The sequence below is a fragment of the Hyaena hyaena genome, unplaced genomic scaffold (genome assembly GCF_003009895.1).
Source record: "Hyaena hyaena isolate Hyena2069 unplaced genomic scaffold, ASM300989v1 scaffold_889, whole genome shotgun sequence".
In the NCBI taxonomy this organism is placed as follows: Eukaryota; Metazoa; Chordata; class Mammalia; order Carnivora; family Hyaenidae; genus Hyaena; species Hyaena hyaena.
Window position 1 is genome coordinate 103,650 of NW_024081523.1, and position 24,707 is coordinate 128,356.

Consider the following 24,707-nt stretch of genomic DNA (forward strand, 5'->3'; position numbering starts at 1 on the left):
TCCAGATAAGACTTACAGGATGAGTAAAAAGTAAAATGTTAAAGAGGGCAAAACATTCCAAATGGAGAAAACTACATGTGATAAGATACATGAACAAGAGAAAACCAATATATTTTTATTGTAGTTGAAATGTAATAGGCAAAAGGGAGTGTGTGAGAAATATGCAAGGCTTATATCTGCAAGACCCAATGTTTCATGTTTAGATTTTATGGGTAATATGAAGCCATTGAAAGTTGTTTAAGTTGGGAAATAATAGGTTTGGATGGTAGTTAGACTCTTCCATAGGTGTGGAAAGTATTTTAGAGGTCAACATGAGTGGATTCAGTGATTGGATGCTGTTGTCACAGTCCAGGTGGGAGATTATAAGGGCTTTGCCATAGAGTAGTAGCAGATGGGTATGGAGAGAAGTGGACAGTGAGAATAATTTAAGAAATGGTATCAATAGGATCTGATGACTAGATTTAGAAAGTGAAGAATGGGGGAGCTACTGAGATGATTTTCAAGGCTCTGGCTTAATAATTCTAAGGACATCTAGAAACAGGAGAGATTTGGGTAGACTGTAGCAGCATGTGAAGGAGAATTGATTTTGGGTCATGTTGAGAAACCTGCAGTACTTCTGAGAACTGAAAGCTGTGTGCCAGAAGTGTTCTCAGAATCTTGTAGGGGAAAAGAGCACCCATCAGTTGATCAGGTGGGCTTCACATGTGCTAGGTAACAACTTTGGGTCTACGAGTCAGAATTGGGTAGGGCGAAAAATAGAAGAGAGCTATAGTTGTTCCCCTTATCCATAGGGGATAAGTTCCAAGACCCCCAGTGGCTGCCTGAAACCTCTAATAGGACCAAACTCTATATAATAATCTGTTGTTTTCTATACATACATACTTATGATAACATTTATAAGTTAGGTAGAGCATGAGATTAACAATAGCTCGTAACAGAATGGAAGAATTATAACAATACACTGTCATAAAAGTTTTGTGAATGCAGCCTCTCTCAAAATAGCTTTTTGTGCTGTATTCGCTCTTCTTTTCACTCCTCTTCGTGTGACCATGTGAGATGATAAAAAGCCTACGTGAGTGATGTAGGCATGTCACATAGTGTTAGGCTACTGCTGACCTTCTGACGGTAAATCAGGGGGGATCACCTTCTGGACGGCAATTTGATTGTGGATAACAAACCTTGGAAAGTGAGACTGTGGCCGACAGGGGGACCACTATATTTTAATTCCTGTGGGCTCTGCAATTCATCATGTTACTAGGATTTTTGAGGGGTTCTTACACCAGCCCTCTACTTTCCCAGATTCTTGATTTCTTCAGAGAGACTGTTTACAGCAGTGCTCTCCAGTAGAACTTGCTGTACTGATACAAAAGCCCCATACCTGTGCCAGCTAACGCAGTGGCCAGCAGCCACTTGCCACTGTTGAAGCTTGAATGTGGCTTCTACAGCTGAACTGCATTTGTTTGTTTTTGTTAATTTAATTTAAATAGGCACATGTGGCTAGTGGCTGGAGTATTGGCCAGCACAGTTCTAGAATATAGGAACCTTCCTCTAGAACTTTTTGAGGCTTTCATAGCCTTTTAAGCTATTAAAGCTATGAGCCACATTACTAGCACATTTAAAAGAGGCTTTATGAAGAGTTAATACTGTTAATTTCTTTCAACTTTAGCTGAACAGAATGAGTGTGGAGGCATAAATCTAAAACTTCGAAGGTGGACCACTTCTAAAACCTAGGAGAATGGAAATTATTTCAAAATAGTATTTGAGTAAGGGGATAAAGAACTTGTAGTTCTGAAAGAAAATACAGAGCAGTTAGAAAGTACCTAAAACTTAAAAGAATTCAGTGATAAAGATAATCTGAAGTTGTATGTAAGTCTCTTAGCAGAATAAATCTAGGGCTAGATTCCCTGTATTTGCTCCTATAACAAGGAGCCTGGCAGTGGAGCATTCTGGGGTTAGTTAAGTGGCTCACTTGTGCAGTGATGACATCAAAGGCTTTGGCATTTTCCATTTTTTAGCTGTCATCTTTAGTGTGTTGGTGACAGCTTCCTCTTAGGATTCACATGTAGATACAAAGAAGGGCATTAGCTTTTATGTATCTTTTTGTATGAGGGAGAGAAGAGATTTTCTGGAAGCATCTTACCAAGCTTTTTCATTCAATCTCACTGACTAGAATTGGGTCACATGCTGTGCTTTAGCTGCAAGAGAGTAGATAGCAAGTGCCTGGCATTTTCTGCATCTAGAATGACCAGGAAGTGGCATTGGGTAGGTAATAATGTCTGTGTGCGAGTGTGTGTGGGATTGATTTAGGAAGTTACCAGATCTTTTAAGATCAGTCATTTTGGGATTGGTCCTTGGTCTGTTTCTTTGAAATAAGAGGAGTTGTTCAAAGGTTCTTGTACAGAGTGACCATGTTACATAGAGGATATGTGATAGTTGAGTATATAGCATCCAATTATGAATACGTAGCTGAGCTTTCTGTAAGTAGTAACACCATTTAGTATATAGAAAACATTTGTCAAATTAACCAGTATTGGATATTTTTATTTCTATTGGTGAATGAAAATATTAAGACAGACCTGATCTTGATAATGGTACAAGTACCTATATTTATACAGGCTATATGACATTTTCACATACATTATGAAATTTGAATTCTAACAATCACCTTGTGAGGATTTATATTTATTATATTTATATCAGCACCATTTTACAAATGAAGAAATAGATCAACAAAGTAAAGTGACTTGTCTAGCATCCAACACAGGAGTTACGACCATACAATAGAAGCAGCAAGAGTGTGGATTAGATTACTTAGGATGATCATATAGGGGAAAACGAGGTCAAGGAGAGACCCTTGAGGCATGCGCTAGCTTGGAGACATTTGAGGAAAGTGTTGGTGTGAAGAGAAGGCCAACCAAAGAGTTTTGGGAACACAAGTATATCAGAGGAGGGTAGTGAAAAGGTAAGATAGGTACCTCTCTCTAACTCCCTCTGTTAAACACAGGCTGATGTGCTTCAGTTCTCTCCTGATACTGAATTGACAGCAGAGAAAAACATAATAGAAAACTCTTATCTGTTGTCTCCTTCATTATCTTCTCCATTTGCAGATGTAGAATTAGAATTGTAAGATGAAAGAGATTTCAGTATAGTGTCTTTTATTACCACTGAAAGAACTCAATTTCTCCTGTTATCAGCTTCATTTTCCAATTTTTATGCAAATAGGAAATCAATTACCCTTTTCTTGAAAATAGATATTAATGGCTAATAAATCAGCATCTCATTCTCTTTTTTTAATTAAATTTATTTATTTTGCGCGAGAGAGTGTGTACAAGCAGGGGAAGGGCAGAGAGAGAGTGGGGGAGAAATAATCCTAAGCAGGCTCCTCATTGTCAGTGCAGAGCCCGATATGGGGCTTGATCTCACAAACTGTGAGATCATTCCTGAGCTGACATTGAGAGTCAGCAACTTAACTGAGCCACCCAGGTGTCCCAGCATCTCGTTCTAATTAAAGTTTTTTTAAACTGTTCTAAGCTAAACTTACAAAATCAAAAAACAAAACCTGGGGGCTTTATTAGTTTCCCAGGGCTGCCATAACAAATCACTATAAACAAAATAAAAATTAAAACAAAAATTTATTCTCATGGTTCTGGAGGCCAGAAATCTGAAATCAAGGTGTGGTCAGCACCATTCACCTTCCACAATCCTTCCTTGTCTCTTCAGGCTTCTGGTGTCTTCCAGAGGTCCTTGGTGTCTGGCCGCATAATTCCAATCTCTCCCTGTCTTCATAGGGTTTTCTTTTTTGTATCTCCTTTTCTGTCTTTTATAAAGATGATCCAGGATGATCTTATCCTGGGATCCTTAATTACATATGCATATGCAAAGACCCTTTTTCTAAATTAGGTCGCATTCAGTTTCTGGGGGTTAGGCCTTGGTCACACTATATACTGCAGAGGTAAACACTAGTTCATTGTGAGCAATGTAAAAAAATTGAGATGTCTCAACATGTGGATTTTTAGAAATTTTAATTTCTGAAATTTTTAATGTAAGGGTTTTTTTTATTAGGAAATATGCAAAAGCTGAAACCCTCATGACAGTCACAGATCCTGTCCATGATATTGCCTTTGCTCCAAACTTGGGAAGGTCTTTCCACATTCTAGCCATAGCAACCAAAGATGTGAGAATTTTTACTTTAAAGCCTGTGAGGTGAGTTTTTGAAGGAATTACTAATTTAGAAATGGTCTTAATTCATGATTATTTTCATTTGTGGAAGAGACTGAGGAGGCATCTGTGATCTGAAGAACGGATTCTTTAGTGAACATTTTATCTATAAATATATGAGTTTTGGGATGGGGAATTGAATAAAGACAGGAGATTTATGTTTTCCTAATTGCATTTTATTTAGGCTGTTAAAATTAATTCAATCCTCTGAATATAATTGGTGCTGTGTAAATGTTTGAATAAATGAGAGGTGGCAGGTTACTTAGGGACAATTAAATTAGCTCTGAGACATTCTTGTGAATAATGTATTCAGGCTTTAAATTTGGAATTGTGAATTTCGTTTCCTTTTTTTTTCTTCCCCCCTTTTCTCTTCTTCCCTTCCTACTGTTTTCCTTTTAAAATTAATTGTTACATATTTTATTCCTCAACCTTGTTTGGAGGAATAAAGTCCTCTTTTGTTACTCTTTTCTTCCATGAAATAATCACTGAATAAATTTTAGGTGGTAGGATCATGCCAGGTGCTGGAGAGTCAAAGCGACATGGCTCAGCTCTCAATGAGTTAAGGTTGGGGAGTGTGGGAGGGAAGGTGGCAGTTTTGGATATGAACATAATTATAAAATAATATGGTAAATATGTGTATTTTTTTATTTAGAGCCGTGTGTGTTTGAAATCTTTTCTCAGTATTTCTCAGGAAAATCTTTTTATTAATAGGAAAGAACTTACCTCCTCTGGTGGACCAACAAAATTTGAAATCCATATAGTGGCTCAGTTTGATAATCATAATTCCCAGGTCTGGCGAGTGAGTTGGAATATAACAGGAACAGTGTTAGCATCTTCAGGAGATGATGGCTGTGTAAGATTGTGGAAAGGTAAGGTTTTAATGAAGGGATTTGCTCTGTGTTGTTACTTCAGAATTTTCATTTAGAAATGTAAACCCAGAAATATTTTGGAGAAAATTCTCTTTCTACAGTTAGTTTTAAATTAATGTCTTATATTTGTGTCATTTTGAACCTCCATCAGTTTACCTAGTTCATGGCAGTTAATGACACTTTTATTGTTTTTTAAGTTTCCACGTGGAGCACCTTTTAAAACGCAAAGTAGTTGTAGCAGAATACGCAGTATCTCCAAAAGATACCTTTTGCTATGTGTGTAACTTGTGTGATTGCTATATAAATGCAGGATAGGACTACAGACATCTTTTATTAAATAATTGCTCTAGCTAACCAGCCCGTAATAGAAAATCCAGTTTCATCCCCACTTCCTCTCTGCAACTCTCAAAAGTTCAAGAATCTTCAGGCCACTGATTGTGAAAGTTTCTTATAAATGCCATGCTGAGTGAGGATTCGGTCTAGTAACTGGATGTTGGCTGTGGTTGCTGCAGCATAGTTTACATTTTTCCATGGACGTTTATCATACTGGGTGGAGGTGTCCTTGGTCCTTGTCCCACTCTAGTCAGTGGCGTCCCATACAAGCTATAGCTTAGTTGGTGTACCCTGAGTAGTTATTGTTTCTCAAAATGCAATTTGGCTGTCTCCCATGGTCAGTTTTAGGCTGTGGTAGAACCAGCCCACACCTCCCTTTCCTTAATGTCATTTGCTATCTAGGGCTTTGCCTCTCTTTCTTGCCTCTGGGCTTTAGTCAGGACCACCCAGCTTCACCCCAGCAGGCTCTCTAACTTAGGTTTCCAGGGATCAGTGTCTCTCCAGTGACCTATTTTGCATTAGAACAATTAGGTCATGTTGGGTTAGCCACTCAAACCCCAAAGGAGGGGTCCTTTGGACATTTAGTACCTCTGAGGACATTTAGTACCCACATGACTTGTATAACCAAGAAGACAACTCCATTATCCTACATATACAAGTAATTGAAATTCATTATCATAAAAATGAAGAATTTATTTTGATATTAATGTGGTAGCTTAGAGAATTGTCTCAAAACTCTTCTAAAACTTTAAAAAAATTGGTTAAATTCAGATATGTATTTTATTTAAAAAATGCCTTTAACAGTTATCTCGAGATAGGTAGTCCTCTTTTGTTTTTTTAATTGTCGTTTGAGAGTTTGAATACAGATTTGTGCCCTTTAACAAAGCTATTAGCCATGTTAATGTATTTGACCATTTTCCTTTCAGCTAATTATATGGACAATTGGAAGTGTACTGGTATTTTGAAAGGTAATGGGAGCCCTGTCAATGGGAATTCTCAGCAGGGAAACTCAAATCCTTCCCTAGGTTCAAATATCCCAAATCTTCAAAATTCATTAAATGGATCTTCTTCTGGCAGGTAGGCTGTTTTGTGGGAAAACTAGAAATTATCTCCTTTTTAAGTCAATCTGGTAGCCAGACTAAAGGTGTGTAATTTCATGGATTTTAAGATTGAATGAAGAAATTCATATACAATTATGATACTAGAAAAAAATCACTTTGTTAGCTCTGTATTTAGTTTACATAATCATATTTATAGGTAGATTTTTAAGCCATTAAACTAAATTATATTGTGAAATTTAGTGGTCTGTCAGAAATGTTTATAACTTTAAGATTTTACTTCTCAAGTAAGATGCAGAGCAAATCTGGGATAATGCTAAGGATTTTAGTCCTAGATGAGCATTAATATGTTAGTAGTAGTAGTAGTAGTGGTAGTAGTAGTAGTAGTGTGTGTGTATGTTTAACCTTTAATGGAGATTGTAAGAGAAAATGGTAAATTTTGATTTCTTGATTTTTAGAATTTTTAACGTATTTTAGATTCTTGTTTATCTTGACAATGTTTGTGATCTAAAGAGTCATCCTTTATTTTCATATGGAAATTTTGAATATGTGAATTTATAAAATAAACTTATTTTAATATGCCTTTGTGAATGATTTGGAATAAGATTCAGGAAACTTCAAAGCATAGCCCTTATTAAAAAAATGTCCTGTGGTTATCCTGTTGTCATCTTAGAATTCTATTTAAAACATCTTCAACTATTTTTATATTGTTAAAATTTTATAAAAAGTCCTACTGTTTGATTTTGAGGTTTCAGTATTTGCATGAAAACAATTTCAGTTTACCACAGAAGACCCCAGATTATAAAAACGATTTCATGAAACAAAGGATACTACCGTTAATTGAAAAAATATCTGGTTTTTGATTGCTGCCTGTACTGTGTATATTCTTTTGTAAAGAGCTTTGAAGTTTTGATCTGTATTCTTACTGTGCCAATAACCGTGTGTGTTAGATCTGTGATGCATTTTCCCTTCTCCATTTGTATTATGTCCTTTAACAGAAAGCACAGCTGAGTACCAGCTAACTGGAGTAACTTTGCTGTTTTGCTGCTTGTTGCATGCACACAGGAATGGAAAGCGAGCTCCTTTTCCCTTTCCCCAGCGCGTTTGACCTCTCCCAAGATACACCAGCAGCCTGCTTACCACTAAACGCAATCCAAAAGGCCTTTAAAAAATACAGTGTATATCATTTTTTTGTACTAGCCAGTTTATTGACACTATTTGAAACTTTTGAAATATAAGTGGAGAGGCTTTTTGTTGAGACGTTGTCACCAAAACAATTTTTTGAAATGTTCCTGAAACTCACATGGGTTTTAAAATTAAAAGGATTGTTGCTATCCTTGTAAGTAGTTGGGAGGAGGGGAAAACACCACTTTATTCCAGTTGGAGAATATAGGCTTATTTCTTTTGTTTTCTAAAACAGTAAGCTAAAACGATGAATTTTTACAATTTTAATTTGAAGATTGAATAAATATTTTTCATAAAGATTGTTTTGAGTGCTAATTTGTTTATTACCTTTTGTAGAACTGGCTTATATGTGATATTATTTAATACAACTCTGTCATTTCTTTGTAATATTAAAAAATATTAGTAAAGAAGTGAGAGTAGTAGTAGTGAAATGAATGTAATTTGTACAGTTAGTGGCCAAATTAAATATTTGGTATTGCTTCATTTATAATTTGGTAGTAAAATGAAAACATCTTTGTAAGTTTTCAATTCTTATTCACTAAAGAGCTAAATGTTTCTAATATGTGCTTGTATATTTTTTATGGTATAATTCCATGGCTTAAGTTTTCCTTCAAGTCAAAATTTGGAAACATACTATAAGAGGAGCTGTTAAAAATCTGCTGAAATTGTGCATGCACATTAACCTCCACATTCCAAGTCTCAGGATTTTAATTTAGTTGGCTGCTTCATTTAGTTCATATTCTCTAGAACTTTGACTTTGATGACAAAGCTATAAGTCTTTGTTTGCTAATATGCTTAAGTATTACGGGTAAGTTATAAAATGGCAGAAGAGTAACAATAGAACATATTCTTTGAGCTCTTTTACTTATCAAAATTTTGTACTATTTAAGGTTTTTGCCGAAAAGCAGCTTAGTGTTTTCAAAGATTGTTATTTCTTCAGAAGTATATTGCAATAGCTGGCCATACTTTGTGAAAGTATATTTGGATTGGTTCTCAGTGTCATGTATGCACTACAAAACGTGTGCCTGCTGCTACTACAAACGAAGCATTGCTTAAAATAAAAAGCTTATTAGATTTGTAAATTTCCAGGATCGCATCAAATATGTTTCTGAAAGATTAGAAAATGTTTTAAATTATAAAATGTCTTTTTTTGTAACATTCATACTGATAATTTTTTTTAACATTTTAAGTTTAACAGATTGTATTTCTTTCAAGTTTCTATACTTGCTTAAGCAAGCTTGATTTGAGTAAGGGTCTTGATTTTTGCGATTATGTTCTGTTAGTTTTGGCATGAATATACTAAAGCTTTTTTTTTCCAGCATGTGTTTTCTCCTCTTTGGTTCTCTTTGTATTTACTACTTTTCTCTTTTTCTTCTGTTTTTTTTTTCTTTTCTTTTTTTTTTTCTTCTGTTGTTTTTGTTTTGTTTTGGTGTTTTGTTCCTGTCTTCATTGTTTCAGGTATTTCTTTCCCCCTCTGGATTCCCCACGGGCTGGATCGAGATGGTCCAGTTATGCCCAGCTCCTTCCTCCTCCTCCTCCTCCTCTGGTAGAGCACTCTTGCGATGCTGACACTGCCAACCTCCAGTATCCTCACCCTCGCAGACGATCTCTCTCTCGGCCTCTTAATCCCTTACCTGAGAATGAAGGGGTTTAAAACACTGATTTAACACTTAAAGGCCTTATTCAAATGCTTGTAAATGCTTTCATTCCTGGCTGCTTTTTGTTTTTCTTCATTTTCTTTGAGAAGATTTTTCTAATTTAGGGCCCATCTTGCATGTATTACAACCAGAACACAGTGTTTGGAACCGAAGTGTGTTTGTGCTTCTGCATCAAAGGAACATTTGCCTCACCGGTTGATAACCTTTGATGAAATGCCCTAAGTACAAGTAACATGAACTGTGAGAGTTACAGTAGCGGATTTCACTTTCAAAGTGCCTATTCTATTAGTTTTATCTTGAACTGTTATGGTGTTAATTTTCTTATGGTTTGTCATTCTGGTTAATATGAAAGCATATCATAAAGTTCACTTTGCCTTTGAGACATATTAAGAAATGTTTTAAATTCTACAGGCTAATGTTGGATCTGTCTAGTTTGTAAAATAAATCATTCCTGTGTATAAAGCAGCAAAACAGAATAATGGACTCTTTGGTCTTTTTTTTTGAAAAGAATTTGCCTTTTACTACTTGGAATTGCTGTTTAAAGCTTTTGTAATTATTCTCCAAGTAGATTATTCAATAAAATATATTTTAAAAGATATGAATCTGTTGCCTTATGAAGACAGAGTATACAGCTGGCCCTTGAACAGCATGGGTTTGAACTGCACTGGTCCACTTATAGGTAGATCTTTTTCAGTAAAAGCAGCATGGTACTGTAATTGTAGTTTCTCTTCCCTATGATTTTCTTAATAGCATTTTCTTTTCTCTAGCTTACTTTATTGTAAGAAAACATCATATAATATGTATAACATACAAAACAGGTGTTAATTGACTATTTATGTTACTGGTAAAGCTTCCGGTCAATAATAGGCCATTAAGTAGTCCAAGATTAGACTCAGATTTTTGACTGTGGGCACATTGGCACCATCTAACCCCTGAGTAGTTTAAGGGTCAACTATATTCTATTTGATAAATGGTAAAGCTTATATCTCCTTATACAATGTTGCAAAAAAAATCCAAACAATCAGAAATTAGGAGATAAGCATGACATTTATTTAAAAAGGTAGGAAGTTAGTATGTAGACTAACACAACTGACATGTTGACTTCCAATCTAATTGCACATTAGATTCATTTTTAATGCTACTTTTAAATCTTGAAATCAGAAAGTACTGGACAATAATTATGGTAAAATGATTAAAACTATGGAACTAGTAATGTTCGTTTTGGTTCAGTTTTCTCAAGAATTGCCAAGGATTTAACTCTCTTCAGGACTAGAGAAGGATGTAATTTGAAAAGTATTTCAAATGTTGTCTTAATCACACATAGAATTTTTGTAACCATATAACTTTAAATCTAATTTTCAAAGGCATCCTTCCTATGAATAGTGCCATACACTTGAAGCCTCTTAACATGCAAAGGATAAAGAGCTGAAAAGAGATTAATTTTAACTTAAGGGACATTTGAATTTTCTTGTGATTAATCATTAAAATGCTTTGTCTGTAAAGTTAGCATTTTAGCATTTCAGCGTATGAAGAAAAATCTTTTCCAAATCTCAGAAGTCTTCCTTCTGTTAAAGGGCTTGTTTTAGACTTGTTGGCTTGTTTAGGTTCAAAGCAAGGGGGTCTCACTTAAGGCTGACTCTAGCTCAGAATTAATAATTGACACCTTTGAGATTTCAATCATTATAAAGGTGTCAGGGTTAGAATGGGATAAATGGAATGAGGCAGATTCTCCAATTTAGTGAATATTGAGCATCTTTTGAGTGCAAAATACTGTGCTATAAACACACTGGGGTATGTAAAAAATAGAGGAGGCATTCACAGAATTTCCAGAAGGTAATGAGGATTCAGTTTCATTATATAGGTTGAAACAAAGTGATTTATTTGAGCTGGTGGCCAGGTTTGGAAGTAAAGTGGGATTTCAACAGATGAAGTAGTTGAAGTAGAGGAGGGTAGGATTTCCAAGATGATGGCCCAGAGGTAAAAGAGGACAGGAGTGTGTTTGGGCAACAGGATGTATTGGTCTGATGTAAGGTTCATTTGGGGAGCTGGTGGGAGATTGAGAATCAGACGTTGTGGTCACATTGTAGGTGGCTTTGGATATCTGTGGCTGAGGTTTGCCACTTAAAGCATTTGGTAAAGGGGAACTATGGGAGATGACTGCCTTTTCTTACCTGGGTAGATACCACTTCTAATACCCTGGGAGGCATCCATCCCTAGCCCTGGGACTTCTGCAAGCTTTAACCAATGTCTAAGGAGATTTGAAATTCACTGGGAGTTTTATGACTCCTTTTCAGTTGGTAAGTTGGTAAAACAGCTAATATTTTTTGAGTACTTCCATGCGCCAGTGCTCTTCTAGATACTTAATGTGAATTAACTAATCCTTAAAACAAACCTGAGGCAAATGCCTAATAATTCTCCCCATTTTACAGTTGAGGAAATTGGCAGATTAGAGGTATTTGCCTAAGGCTGCACAGCTAGGAAGTGAGATCTAGGCTGAGGATTGAGATCTAGGCTGTCTGGCATTAGTCTCTGCTCTCTCTCTGGCTTGCCGATACTTTGGATTATAGATCCTTGTTGCTAGAGTTCCACTAGGTTGCTGGGTGTTGGGAGAGCTTTGGTCACTTGTTTTTAATGGAGGAGAAGGACATTTATTGAGTTGGGTACAAGGGCTACAGGGTGAATGAATAGACACATACCAGCAGTTCACCTCTGGTTATGTGATCTAGATAGATCGGACACTTTGTGAAACAAGGATTGCTCATTACACTCAAGCGGCAGCCTTTCAGCTCTAAGGCTAATAGGTTTATTTTTCAGGATTCAGAAAATCTTGAGATTTTCTTCACTTTGTTCATTGAGTGTGGACAAGGGTAGAATAAGGGGTAGTTTGCAAATGCCAAGGCTTGAAGGTTTCAAGAAAAATGCCATGAGAATTGCAGAGACATCAACTAAGTTTGGGAGGCTAGTCCTGATAAAGTTGAGTGTTAAAATAGTACTCAGGACAAAACCAGGTATCATGGGATAAATGGCATTAAGGTGTGAAAGTGGAGGCAGTTTAAGGGTAGGAGAGAGAGAATGGTCTTAAGGTGATAGGACAGAATCCAGCAACGGTGAGTTGGTTTTGGTTTTGGGTGGAGAGAGGCAGCATTTCCAAAGGCAGAAAGGAACCAGTAGAGAAGGTATCCGGGAATGTTAGTTGAGCAGTATTTTAGAGGATGTAGAAAAAGAAAGTGATAAACTATCATTCCCCAACGGGTTAAATTAGGAGTAAGGACTGTTAAACTCAACTTTGTGTTTTTCATTTGGTCTACTCCCAAGTGTACCGGTGCATCTTAAACATTCAATAACTGTTGCATGAATGAAGTTAAAGAGTTAGCGTTGGAAAAGAAGGACTCTCAGACTATGGAAGAAATTTTGAGGTAAAGGAAAGTGAAGGGCGTGAAATGGGAGTTACTTCTATGGGTTCAGTAAAGTAGTAGTTAAAGCATTGGGCTAAGCAGATGTCAGTGGTGGTATTTGTGGCCTTAAGGAGAACAGGAAAACGTGGTAAGTAATTAGGGAAGAATTCTATCTCAGCTCTTTTCACCCCACACCATCCTTACTCCGTCACAAAGAGGCGATTAGGTGTAGCGAACTATCATGAAGCTTAAATCCTGAGAAATGATTTCGTATTGCAGTTTCATTGCAGTGTATAACATAAGGCAAATCACGACACATTTAAGCATCTGCTAAGCAGTGATTTGAAAAAAAAGATCTGCAGCTGATCTTGTAAAGACAAAAAGTGACAACAGTACTGAACTCAGGGTAGTATGAGATAATTTGTTCACCAGAAATATGCTTTGAGTGATGGTGTCTTGGGGTCCCAGACTCCATACGGTAAGCTTTCTTTCCAAGTTTGCCAAGGCTTACTGCGCCTTGCTTGCGCTTCACCTATAGCGTGAAGGACTTTAGCGGGGCGGCGAGCCCCTCGCGGTACTCCGCCCCTCCTCCGGACCTGCGGCGCGCGGCTTCGTAGCTTCAAATTCAGGGACTAGTGGTCCTCGCCCAATCACCGGCCTCTTCCTCTCCCCGTCCCTTCTCTCCGTCCAATCCAAGGCCGGCTCTGAGTCCCCGCCCCGTGGCTCATGCCGCGAACGGACGTAAACCTGAGGGCGCGCTGTACGGCCAGTCCGGGAGGCCGCGGGTGCGGGGTGTATGCGCACGCGCACTTGCAGTGCCACCGGGACGTCCCCTCCCTCTGCACCTTTCCGACCAACTCTCGGCTCCCGACCCTGGAGTCGCGGGCTTGGTGAGGAGGGGTCTCCCGAGTCTTGTCTGTGGTTCGGCAGGGGGCAGGCGAATCCACTTTCGGCAGGCATTTTGGCTGCCGGGCCGATAGGGCAGTGTCGGTTGGGTCGGGGTCGGGCGCGGGGCGCAGGCTCCGGGCTGGGGACTACAGGGCGCTGGCTGGAGCCCGACGGTCATGTTCCGTCGGCCCTTTGTACTCAGCTCTGCCGCCACGCTGAATTCCGCTCAGTGAGTTTAATTGGGCGCCTCTGAGAGTTTTGCTTTGAAAGAAACGGGTTTTGATTTTGGGGATCACAGCTTTGTGTTCCTCACCTTCCACATGGTGATTTCCAGAGACCAACGCGCTCTGCGCTTTGCTCTGGATTTTCTTCTTGCAAAGTGCCCTTGACTGGCGGTGTTTGCTTCGTGTGTGTCGTGATCGGCGGCTGTTTCTCCTTTTAATCCAAGACTGACCACGGAGTAATGTTGTTAAAAAAATGTGGAGGGTTCCGCCAGTGTCACCCGATTTTTCACATTTTGTTTTGGTTACTGCTAGGCCGCGTTCACATTTACTCCCAATACCTTTCCTACATTCCTTGCACCTGATTTCTTTATGAAGAAGAAAAAACATAGTGTTTAATATCGCTATACTTTTGATTTCTTTTAATTTCAGAGTCTGTTTAGTAAAACATGAGGTCCCTTTCGAGGCAGTCGTATGGAGGACAGCTGTTTTTATGAAAGTATCTCCGTTTGCTGTTACCATTTTGAGGTCATTCGACTGGAGTTTTTACTGCTCCAAAATAAGGTTTTTCACCGAATTTCAGTTTTGTGATCAAAGTTTACGGTAAGCTTTGAAAAGTAATATATTAAATGCCTACCTAATTACAGATTATTTCTTAACACCAAGAGTAAATAATGAATGTTAGGGAAGCTTGACAGCGAATGCTTTTAAATGTTTAGTTGTACATGTAGATTTCCAATTAATGATCTATATAAATGGATTTTATATACTCAGAACTGTAATTAAAGTAATTAAATATTAGTAAACCCAAATGTGAAACTCAGATGTGAAATTCTTGCTTTAAGGAAATAGCAAGAGAAATCCCAAAGATAGATATTTAGTTCAGATATAGTAAAAGGAAAGGTAATGTTATGTTGTCTTCACTTTTAGGTGATGGAAGAAGGATGGCTAAGCAGTATAGAGGGAGTTTAGGGAATTTTTACTTCTAGAAAAACTTTAGGCATGTGGTATGTCCATGGATGGTTTAGAACAAGTGTACTTCTTTCTGGAAACGAGAGACAAGTATTAGATTACATCTCGAGGAATCTTCCCCTGGCTTATATTACCACTGCCCCATAGCAAAGCTCTATCCCAGCGCTTAACACTGTCATAATTAATAGGGATCATAATTGATCATAATTGTTAGGAACTGTCAGCTCCCTGAGGAGAACTCTTCATTTTGCATTCCCAGCGATAAGTGTGTTTCATGGTTTGCATTTGATAGTGATTGTTGCATGAATGATCTTTGCTTAATATCTGAGTTTTGTTCGCTTTGACACTAAGGATAAATCCTTAAAGAATTTGGTATATAATGTGGTTTACATATGTGTAAATGAATGAATAACTTAGTGATTGCAAGGTTGGAGGTGGGGAGGCTACTTGGAAGACTTGTGCAATAGTTTAGATTAAAAGGTGATAGGTGGCAGGCGTTGGGAATATAGAAGTGGATCTCAGCTTTTCCAGAGATCTATTTGGAGTTAGAAGCATTGGAATTTTATAATTGAGAAAACAAGAATAGAGATATGATAGGTAAAACTAAAGATAATAGGAAGAGTGGGTGGAGGAAAGGTAATGAGTTTGGTTTTATATTTGTTAACTTTGCAGCACTTAAGAGCCAGTGAGAAGTAAAGTAGATGTCAAAGAACCATTTGGAAATAGGAGTCTTGAGCTCAGGATAGGGAGGTCTTGGCTGAAGGTGATCTCAAAATGAGGAAGATGGCGTTAGTGCAGAGGAAAAGACTACTCTGGTGCATACTTGCCTGGCTGTGAATCCTCTGATCCCACTTGTGCTGTGTGGCCTGGAAAATTGTCATAATTCCCTTTCTTGGCCTCAGTTTTTTCAGTAGTATGGATAATGACTACATTGCAGATTTGATGCAGGGATTAGAGAAATGTATATAAAGTACTTAGTGCATTATTTTATAATAGAGTAGACACTGTATGTCAGCTAGGTAGCTAGGGGGTATAGATTATTTCTTTCAACTCTTTTTTGTTCCAATTCATATTCCTAACTCTGAAAGTTACCGAGGATATATGGGTGAACAAGACTGGCATGTCCCTAAGAAACTGATATCCTAAAGTCAAAGATGTTGTCAGACATTCATTTATTTCATAAATATGTGCTAGGCGTTATTATAGGCTTTAGTCGACAGTGATGGACAGATAGGCAAGGCCCATGCTCTCAGGGAAAAATATTTTTAGTGGGGGAAGAAAAATATAAAAATAATGATGAGTCCTGGAAGAAGTTAAGACAATTGTGAGAGACTTTGGGGCTACACTTGATTAATGATGCGGAATCACCTCTTACAAGGTGACATTTAAATTAAGGTGAATGTTAAGAATGAGCTAGCTTGTGCAAAGATCTAGCAGAGTCCTCTGGGCCCCAAGGTAGGGATGGGCTGGAGTGTTACAGCAACAGACACCAGTGTGAGTGAGCCTCTGGAGTGGAAGATGGGGTGGCTCCTTGAAAGTTTTCAATAGGGGTATGGTGCCTGGTTTGTATTTAATGGTCGCTTTGGCTGCAGTGTGGAGAATTAGCTATAGGGTGGCATAGGGAAGTATGGAGACTGGTTGGGAGGCTTTTCAGTAGAGGAGAGTGGTGGTAGCAGACACAAAGATGTAGAATGATTCAGGGTATGTTTGGGATATAGACCTGTTTTGTCTTCAGGAATGGGCTCCACCGGTGGATATGTTCTATTTGGTGACGGTGTTTCCTACCAGATTGAAATGTGTTCAAGTGAGGTCTGTAACTTTTAGTTGATATCTGCTTGCAGTCCTATTGTCTGGTAGTATTTTGTAAGATGTACATTGCATGACAAGATCTGTGATCAGAGTGGAGGAAGAAGATGTCAAGTGAGATATAGAAGTTGTCATTTGGATTCTTTTAAGACACTTGGCTGTGAAGAGGAGGTGAGAAGCTGGTGGCAGGAAGTACTAATATGGGATGGTTTTGCACATGTTTATACAAATAAAGAAAAGGAAATAGAAATACTGAAGAAAGGAAAATGCTGGGGTGTGATCTATGAGAAGGGTACTTACATAATAGTTGGTGATGAATTTGCTGTGAATTGACGTAGTATGAAGACATTCATTCATTTACTCAACAAATTTATTGAGGATCTACTCTAGGTAAGGCACTGCTTTAGATAGAAATTCAGTGGCAAAATAGGCCAAGTCTTTGCCCTCATGGGGTTTGCATTCAAGTATGGGGAAAAAAACCCCATTAACCAGGTAAAATTATACAGCATGCTGGATGGTGGTCAGCACCACAGAAAAAACAAAGAAGGGCAAGACAATTGGAATTGATGAGGAAGGTTGGTGAGTAAGACCAGATAGGTAAGTGGATTTTACACAAAGCCTTGAAGTAAAAGAGCAAGATGTGAGGCTATCTAGGTATCAGTGTGCTGGGTGGAGGTTAGAGCCAGGGCACAGGCCCTGAGGCTGGAGCCCCGGTGAGTTGTTGGATAGCAGGAAGGTTAGGGTGGTGAGGACGGAGTGAGCAAGGGAGAAGAGTGGTAGGAGATGAGCTCAGATTATCCAGCCCCTTATTGGCCATTATAAGCATTAACTTTTAGTCTGAATGAGGTGGAAACCAGTAGAGGGTTTTGGGAAGAGTGACAGTATTTGACTTATTTTATATGGATAATTTTAGTGTGTGGGGAATAGACTAGGGGAGGAAGAGTGGAGGTGTGGAGGTGGTTGGAGGGCTCTTGTAAGAATCTGGGCAGGAGGTGGTGGTGGCTTGACCAAGGTGGTAGCAGTGGAAATGACAGGTTCTGGTTATATTGTTAGGTATGGACATTGGGATTTGCTGAGGGATTGCATTTAGGGTGTGTATGTGTGTGTGTGTATTGGAGGTGTTGGTTAGTAATCACTAAGATTTCTGGTTTGAGCAACAGGAGAATGGATTTGTCATTTTCTCTCTCGGGAAGCCTGCAGAGCAGGCCTTCTTGAGGGGGTTGGAATGAGATGGAATCAAGATTCAGGTTTAGGTGCCTGTTAGATATCTAAATGAAAATGTTTAGTAGGTAGTTGCGTATCTGAGGTTCAGGGGAGAGGGCCAGCTGGAGATATAAATTTCATTTTATATTTCAAACTGAGGGTGGATAGGTGGAAGAAATCCAGGAGCAAGTCCTGGACCCTTCACTGTGTGGAAGTCCAGGAGGTAAGGAGAAACCAGCCAAGGAGAAGGAAAAGAAGCACATGGTGAGGTTGCAGAGCCCAGACAGCTGTGTCTTGGAAGCCAGTGAAGAAAGTATTTCTATGAGGAAGGAGTACAAACAATCTCGTATTGGTACGTCAACAAAGATGGGACTGAAAATTGACCATGGGATTATTGTGGCTCATTGGTGATGTTGACAAACATTTTGATGGGGTCGGGGGGGCAAGGGCCAGTTCGCAGTGGGTTTAGGAAATGGCAAGGGTGAAATCGGATGCTAGTAGTGATTCCCTTTGGAGGAGTATGTAGTAAAGGGAGTGCAGATGCAAGTGGTGGCAGCTGCAGGGGGACAATTGGGTATGAGAGAGAGGAAAGCTTTTTTAAAAGATAGGGAACTAACAGCATGCTGGTGGGAATCGACAGAATATTTGATGATGTTTAGTAGGGCCAGTTGCTGGAGTGGTTGTTGCTGCATTGGTGATGGGGTAGGATCAAGTGTGGGTGGTGGAGAGGTCAGCTTCCAACAGGAGCATGGATACTTCACAGTCAGATAAGTTTTATAGCTCTCTAATGAGTTATAAATGTTTTCGACTTTACAGAGTAGGTAAGTTAGCCCATACCACCTAAAAGCTATACTTCAGTGCATTTGTCATTGGCCCCAGCACAGTCCATCATTGTCTTCTGTGTCACCAGTAGTGGTACTCTTTGAATATCCTTCTAGACATTAAGCCCTGTCCCTTCCTCTGCCATAGGCTGCTAGGATCAGTCCTTCCCTAGGCTGCAGAATACATTCCATACTTCCTAATATACCATTTAAGGCTTTTAAGTCTGACTCCATGATTTCATTCACCATGTTATTTTGTACACCCTTTCCCAAAACACATTGGTAGAGCACCTGGCTATCGCCACCACACACTTAGTATTTAGAGTGGATTTTGGAGTCATACCTGGGTTTGAATTTTACTAATTGCACAACCTTGGGTAAATTTAGCTAATTTAGTCCCATTGTATTTCTTCATCATAAAATGGGATGAGTTAAGGTAGTAGGTATGCAATAAATCTCAATTCTCTTTCTCCTTTGCTAATGTTTGTCATCATTAAAAGCCCCCTCATCTATAAAAGTTCTGCTAATTCTTCAAGGTAGAGGGCCAGTACTCTTATTTATTGAGCCTTTCCTGATTTAATTTTTTTTCCTGAATTCCATATAGCCCTTACATGATAGACACTCTGAATCATTTTTGAGATTAAATCTCCTGAGTACTGTGCTCAGGATCAAGTAGAACCAGTAGCCAATGTTGGTTGGAGGCTCTCAGTAGTACAGAGTCTGTATGAGTGTTTTCGAGTTAGTCCTTTGTAGACCACTTTCACTATTTTTGCCTTGTCCATGTGCCAGGTATACTTTATATAACATATTTTTCTTTGAGTGGATTCCCTTTTTAAGCTAATGTTTACTCGTCCTTAACAGTAATCTCTGAAATTAGGGGCTAGATTTTGCTGGATCAATTTTTTTTCTGTTCCGTGTTAGCATGAGTACTTAACCAGTAAACTTTTAAGCACTCCTGAGATCATCTGTATACTCCTGCAGGGTTGTCTTCTTTGCTTCTTTACTAAATAAGTATGGCAGTTGATATTCCTTGCTATAACAAACAAGAGTACATAAAGCTGTGTTGTATTTTGTTATTATGTTAATTACAAAAAGATAGTTTGAGATTTATATTCCCAGCTAGGAAGTAGCAAAGTATTCTGAGAATTACTTTACTGATCAAATGCTTGCTGATCAAATCCCCTCTTTGTGCTGTTCCAAAAAAAATGACTTTTTCCCTGAGATTTATCAGTTTTCTAAGATTTATAAGACTTTTAATCATTTCAAAAAGTTTTATAGTAGTAACTGATTTATAAAAATCTTTTATTGTTGCAGTAAGATGGAAGATTTTCGAGGTATAGCTGAAGAGTCCTTTCCAAGCTTTTTAACCAATTCATTACTTGGTAATAGCGAGATTTTGGAAAATGTCACTCTTTCTTCAAATCTTGGCTTGCCTGTTGCGGTTTCAACACTTGCTAGAAATAGATCTGGGACTGATAACAGGTAATCATCATTTGAAAAGGTGATTTTTTTGTTAAGGCCTAGAATGCCTGTAATACATTGATACTCTTGTAAAAATGTCTCAGCCATGCTTGAGCTTTTGCTTTATGTATATTGTATATACATAAATATATCACATAAGTGTTCGTGTGTATTATATATATTCATATATATATATAATTGTTATAAAAATTTATTGTGGTTTTCCTTATTCCATTGCCTTCATCACTAGTGGGTGGGTGGATTTGGAATTGAGCACCAGTGACCTTTCGGTTTACTAATTGTTTTTTCTACTCATAGTGTTTTGGATTTGTATTAGTTCAGCCTTACTGGTAGCTGGTAATTTGAGTTGTATTTCCATATGTGATGTGTACGGTACATCCACCTTGTATGATACGTAAAGTTTACCCATACTTAAATATCTAACTACTTTCCTAAACATTTGGTAAGAATCCTTATCTTTACCTTTGGAATGAAGGGGTTGAGTTGACGCTTTAAAAATTTTTAGCTTTAAGATTTCTGTGATTCTTTTGTTTAGTACACACACACACACACACACACACACACACACACCTCGTTGCTGACGCACACATATTTAGAGCTTTTCATGTGGGATGATGATTTTGAACACTGGAAGCCCTATTTGTTTTCATCCCCCTCAGCTGGTTTTATGGTCTTGTAGCCCAATGTCACGGTGAATTTTAAATGTGCGTAATTTAATTATTAATAAAAAAATTTTGTGTGTGTATAGGTATTCTGATATCCAGGCATCTTATTTAATAGAAAGGAAGTTTTCAGTTCCATCTGAGTCCTCTCCTAGTAGCCAGAGTGAAGCTGAATCAAGAGAGAAGTTACAACTTAGCTTCCAGGATGATGAGTAAGTTCATACCTTTGTCTTGTTTTTGCCATCCTAAAGCAGGTCTCATTCAGTCTTGTGTAAAATGAAAGTGTGACTCTGTCTCTGAGTAATTCTAAGAATCTTTAAGAGTTTTCTTTGTATAATTTTAATCACAAACATTTTTAGTCTTTCCAAACAACTTTTCTCATTCCAAAAGTAATACATACTCATTAAAAAAAAATAGAAAATACAGAGAATTATAAGGAAGATAATAAGTCTATAATCTTACTAATGAGACTATTTTTCTATAACCTATACATGTATATTGTTTTAACTGTACATACTATTTATAACTTTTAAAAATCACTGTGCTCCTCTTTCAATTATAATTAATGTAGGTATGTGTCATGTTAATGGCTGCACCATGTTAGGCATTTAGATTATTGAAATTTTGCTATTATAAATTTGCTGAATTTTATTTATACATTTGCACACCTAGTAGATTATTCTATTCAGATAAATTCCTAGGATTGAAATTGCTGAGTTAATATTTAATTTAAAGACCGTTACAAATCACCACATTGCTCTTTAGAAGATCTGTACCACTTTATACTCCCGCTAGAAGATGTACATGAGAATGTCTACTTCTCTGAGCTCTCTCCAACATTTGGTGGTATTATTTTTAATCCTAGATTTTAGAAGTAAAAAAATTTGTACACATGCATAAATGCATAGAAGAAAATCTGGAAGGCTATAAACCAAAATGTAAATGGTAGTTATCTCTTGATGGTGGTATTACAGGCATTCTTAAAGTTTTCTGTGTTTGAATTCATAATGGAGTATTTATGGAATTGAACATACTTTAATGTTTATTCATTACTTATATTTTTGTTGTGAATTGCCTGTTGGTAACATTTGGATATATGTGCTTTCTATATATTAAAGATGTTAACTCTTTGTAGACTCATTCATTCCATGTGTATTTTTGACCAAGTGCCTACTGTGTGCCAGGTACTTCTCTAAGTACTTGGGAAATACCAGTGAACAAAACAGACGTTAAACAAAAAGACATTAAAATATATAGTTTCATAGTATATTTGAAGGGGAAAATGTTAGAAAAAAATAGAACATGATAAGGGGAGTAATTGGTGAGGCTGAAGGGAGTGGTCAGTGGGGGGGGTCTCATTGAGGAGGTATAAGATATGAGCAGATACTTGAAGCAGGTAGTTGGCCATGTAGATGTCAGGAGTAAGAGGATTTCAGGTGGAGGCTGCACCAGTGTAAAGGCCCTAAGGTAGGAACATACCTAAGTTCAGTCAGCAGGAAAGAGGCTGTCTTGGGGTGAGCAAGGGTTTTGAGAGAGATGGAAACCATTAGAGGGTTTTGTTTTAAAAGGTTCACTCTGGCTACTGTGGGGGAATAGACTGGAGGCAAGTCTGGAAGCAGGAGGCACACTTAGAAGACTGGATTATCAAAGGGGTGAGGTAGATGAAGAGAAGAGCACCACGGCCTTATGTTGGGACATGTCAGCGTTAAGGTGGGAAGAGGAGAAATAGACACAAAGATTAAAAACTGGTGGCCAGAGGTAGGAAGAAAGCAGTATCTTAGAAGTCACTTAAAGAACATCTGTGGAAGAAGAGAGAGAGATCCAATTGTATCCAAAAAACTGAGGACTAGGAAGTGACCATTGGAATTAGCATACGTTAGGTCATAGGTAGCCCTGACGGTTTCAGTGGAAGTAGGAGGCACACTAGTGTAGGAAAGGGAGTTTAAGAGAGAATGGGAGCTTAGTATTGGAGATGGTGTGTTTTGCTGCAAAAGGCAACCAAGAAGCAGGGCTGTGATAGCCAGTGAGTGTAGTAGGTCAAGAGAAAATTTTTCTCTTTTCTTTTTCATGGTGGGAGAAGTTACTGCAAGTTTACATGGAGATAGGAATGATCTGGAAAAGGAAAGTCTGATTATATAGAAAGAGAAGAAAATTGCCAAAACAGTGCCTTTGCATAAATAAGAGAGGCCAAGATCTAAGGTGCCATGGAGGAAATGACTAGAGAGGTAGGACCATGGATAGTTCCTCTGTATTGCAGGTGGGAAGGCAGGATATATGGGTACTTGTGGTAAGAATCTGAATGTTGTCTTTTCAGTGCTTAGGGTCTCTCAGTGCAGCAGGAGGCGTGGCCATCAATGGAGAATGGAGGAGGAGAAGTAGAGAGATATATAAGCAGTCATGGGAGTGCGGGAGCATGAACAGAGAGGGAAATAGTGGGATTGTCAGACAGCATCAGGAGTCCCACTCGAGGGTCATGGTAATGAATTTAGTGTGATTGTAATGTTTTCCGCAACCACATTCAGCTGCAGGGGTGCTGGCAAGGTGTGAGGAGAGAGTTGGGTTTAACTAGGCTTGTAGTGTGATGAAAGCAGTGAGGGACGAGGAGGTTGAGGATGTGTGATGATTGGCCATGGGAATTGGGTTAAGGAAGAGGAAAGGATAGCAAAAGGATGAGGGAATGTGAGATGTGGTGGTATGAATGAATTGGGGGGCTTGGGTTGCGTCGGAGCATTATAGAGTTGAGGTACTAAGGCAGATGACATGAGGGGTTGGAGGTGACTCCAGGCCTGGAGACTAGTGAAGGTGATCTGGAAGTTGTGCTGAGGGGACATGTTGATGGAGACACACATTCCATCTCTACACCCAGTGATTCATTCCAAGGCTGTGGGAGAGGTGATGGTTCTCATTTACCAGTGTTTAGGGAAGGCAGTGTCCTCACAGGACATCTGGTTTTCCCTAAAGCGGTGAGGTGAAAGGGGGTGTTCACAGGAGTTCAGGAATAACAAGGTTTGGCTGATCCAGCACTGTACCTCAGAGGTACAGTAGAAGGGTTTGTTTGTTGGGGAGCATTGTGGTGGGGGATGTGCTTGTGGATCTTCGAATGAAGTTAGCCCCACTGAACTGATGTTGGTGATGAGAAAGTGGATGTGCAGAGAGGGGAGAGAATATCAGAAGTAGACTCTTTATTCTTTGATGTGGGCCTGTGGGCCAGGAGATCTGGAAGTGGTCTTGTTGATCTCTGTTAATGGAAGATAGGAGACCTGGTGAGGTCAAGTCCTGGGTACAGTGTACTGGCCTTACTCTAGACTTTCGATGGGTGGAGGTGAGTGCTTTGGGGCTATTCCTTGCCTCCACCGAGTAGTCTGAAAATCTGGGTGATTGTCTGAGAGCCAGACTTCTATGTTTCCTGTGATGGTGGCTCCACAGGCTGCAGAGCCATGTTTTAGTCCACATGTGAAGGATGGCTTCTGTGGCTCCTTCTGGGGGAGGGTAGAATTTATGTTTAAAAAATATCCTTATTCTAACTGTGGACTTAATGAATATTTTAGCTGAGATAAGATTTAAAGATGAAAATAACTTTCACAAAATTTTGAAGGCATAGCTATGTAGTGTGAGAAGCGTGATGTCATTTTGATCCTAACCCTTTGTGTCTGAACTTTTTTCTCTCTGTAAACTCTTAGAATCCTCTCTGAGTCTGTGGTGGGTGATTTTTGTACCCCCCCCCACCACGCCCCATTCCAAATTCTAATTGGCATCAATCCAGAAATTTGTGTGCTTTAGTTCTAGGTAATTATTACTTTGGTAATTTTCTATTTTTCTTCTTTACTGTTTTGGATTGCCTGGTTTGTTTGGATTGGATTTTTTCCTTTTCCTTTGTTTTTGTTTTTGTTCGTTTCAGTGCAAGCAATGTTCTAGATAATTTTTTGCAACCCTTCT

General features: G+C 38.5%; 2 protein-coding genes across 4 annotated transcripts in view; both read left to right on the forward strand.

Moving 5' to 3' along the window:
- SEH1L (SEH1 like nucleoporin) overlaps window positions 1–9,797 on the forward strand; it is a 31,987-nt gene extending 22,190 nt beyond the window's left edge. For 2 of the 3 annotated variants that reach the window (XM_039220436.1, XM_039220437.1), the window contains 4 exons: window positions 4,063–4,203; window positions 4,930–5,087; window positions 6,347–6,497; window positions 9,122–9,797. In XM_039220436.1, coding sequence (XP_039076367.1) covers window positions 4,063–4,203; window positions 4,930–5,087; window positions 6,347–6,497; window positions 9,122–9,317 — 646 coding nt within the window. In that variant the 3' untranslated portion in view covers window positions 9,318–9,797. Of the gene's footprint in view, window positions 1–4,062; window positions 4,204–4,929; window positions 5,088–6,346; window positions 6,498–7,476; window positions 8,746–9,121 lie in introns of those variants that run through there. The other variant, XM_039220438.1, reaches the window with a different exon arrangement.
- A 3,740-nt stretch (window positions 9,798–13,537) lies between these two features.
- Window positions 13,538–24,707, forward strand: part of CEP192 (centrosomal protein 192) — a 130,861-nt gene continuing 119,691 nt past the window's right edge. Inside the window, exons 1-4 of the mRNA XM_039220435.1 lie at window positions 13,538–13,606; window positions 14,258–14,428; window positions 19,942–20,109; window positions 20,858–20,983. Coding sequence (XP_039076366.1) covers window positions 14,319–14,428; window positions 19,942–20,109; window positions 20,858–20,983 — 404 coding nt within the window. The 5' untranslated portion in view covers window positions 13,538–13,606; window positions 14,258–14,318. The remainder of the gene's footprint in view (window positions 13,607–14,257; window positions 14,429–19,941; window positions 20,110–20,857; window positions 20,984–24,707) is intronic.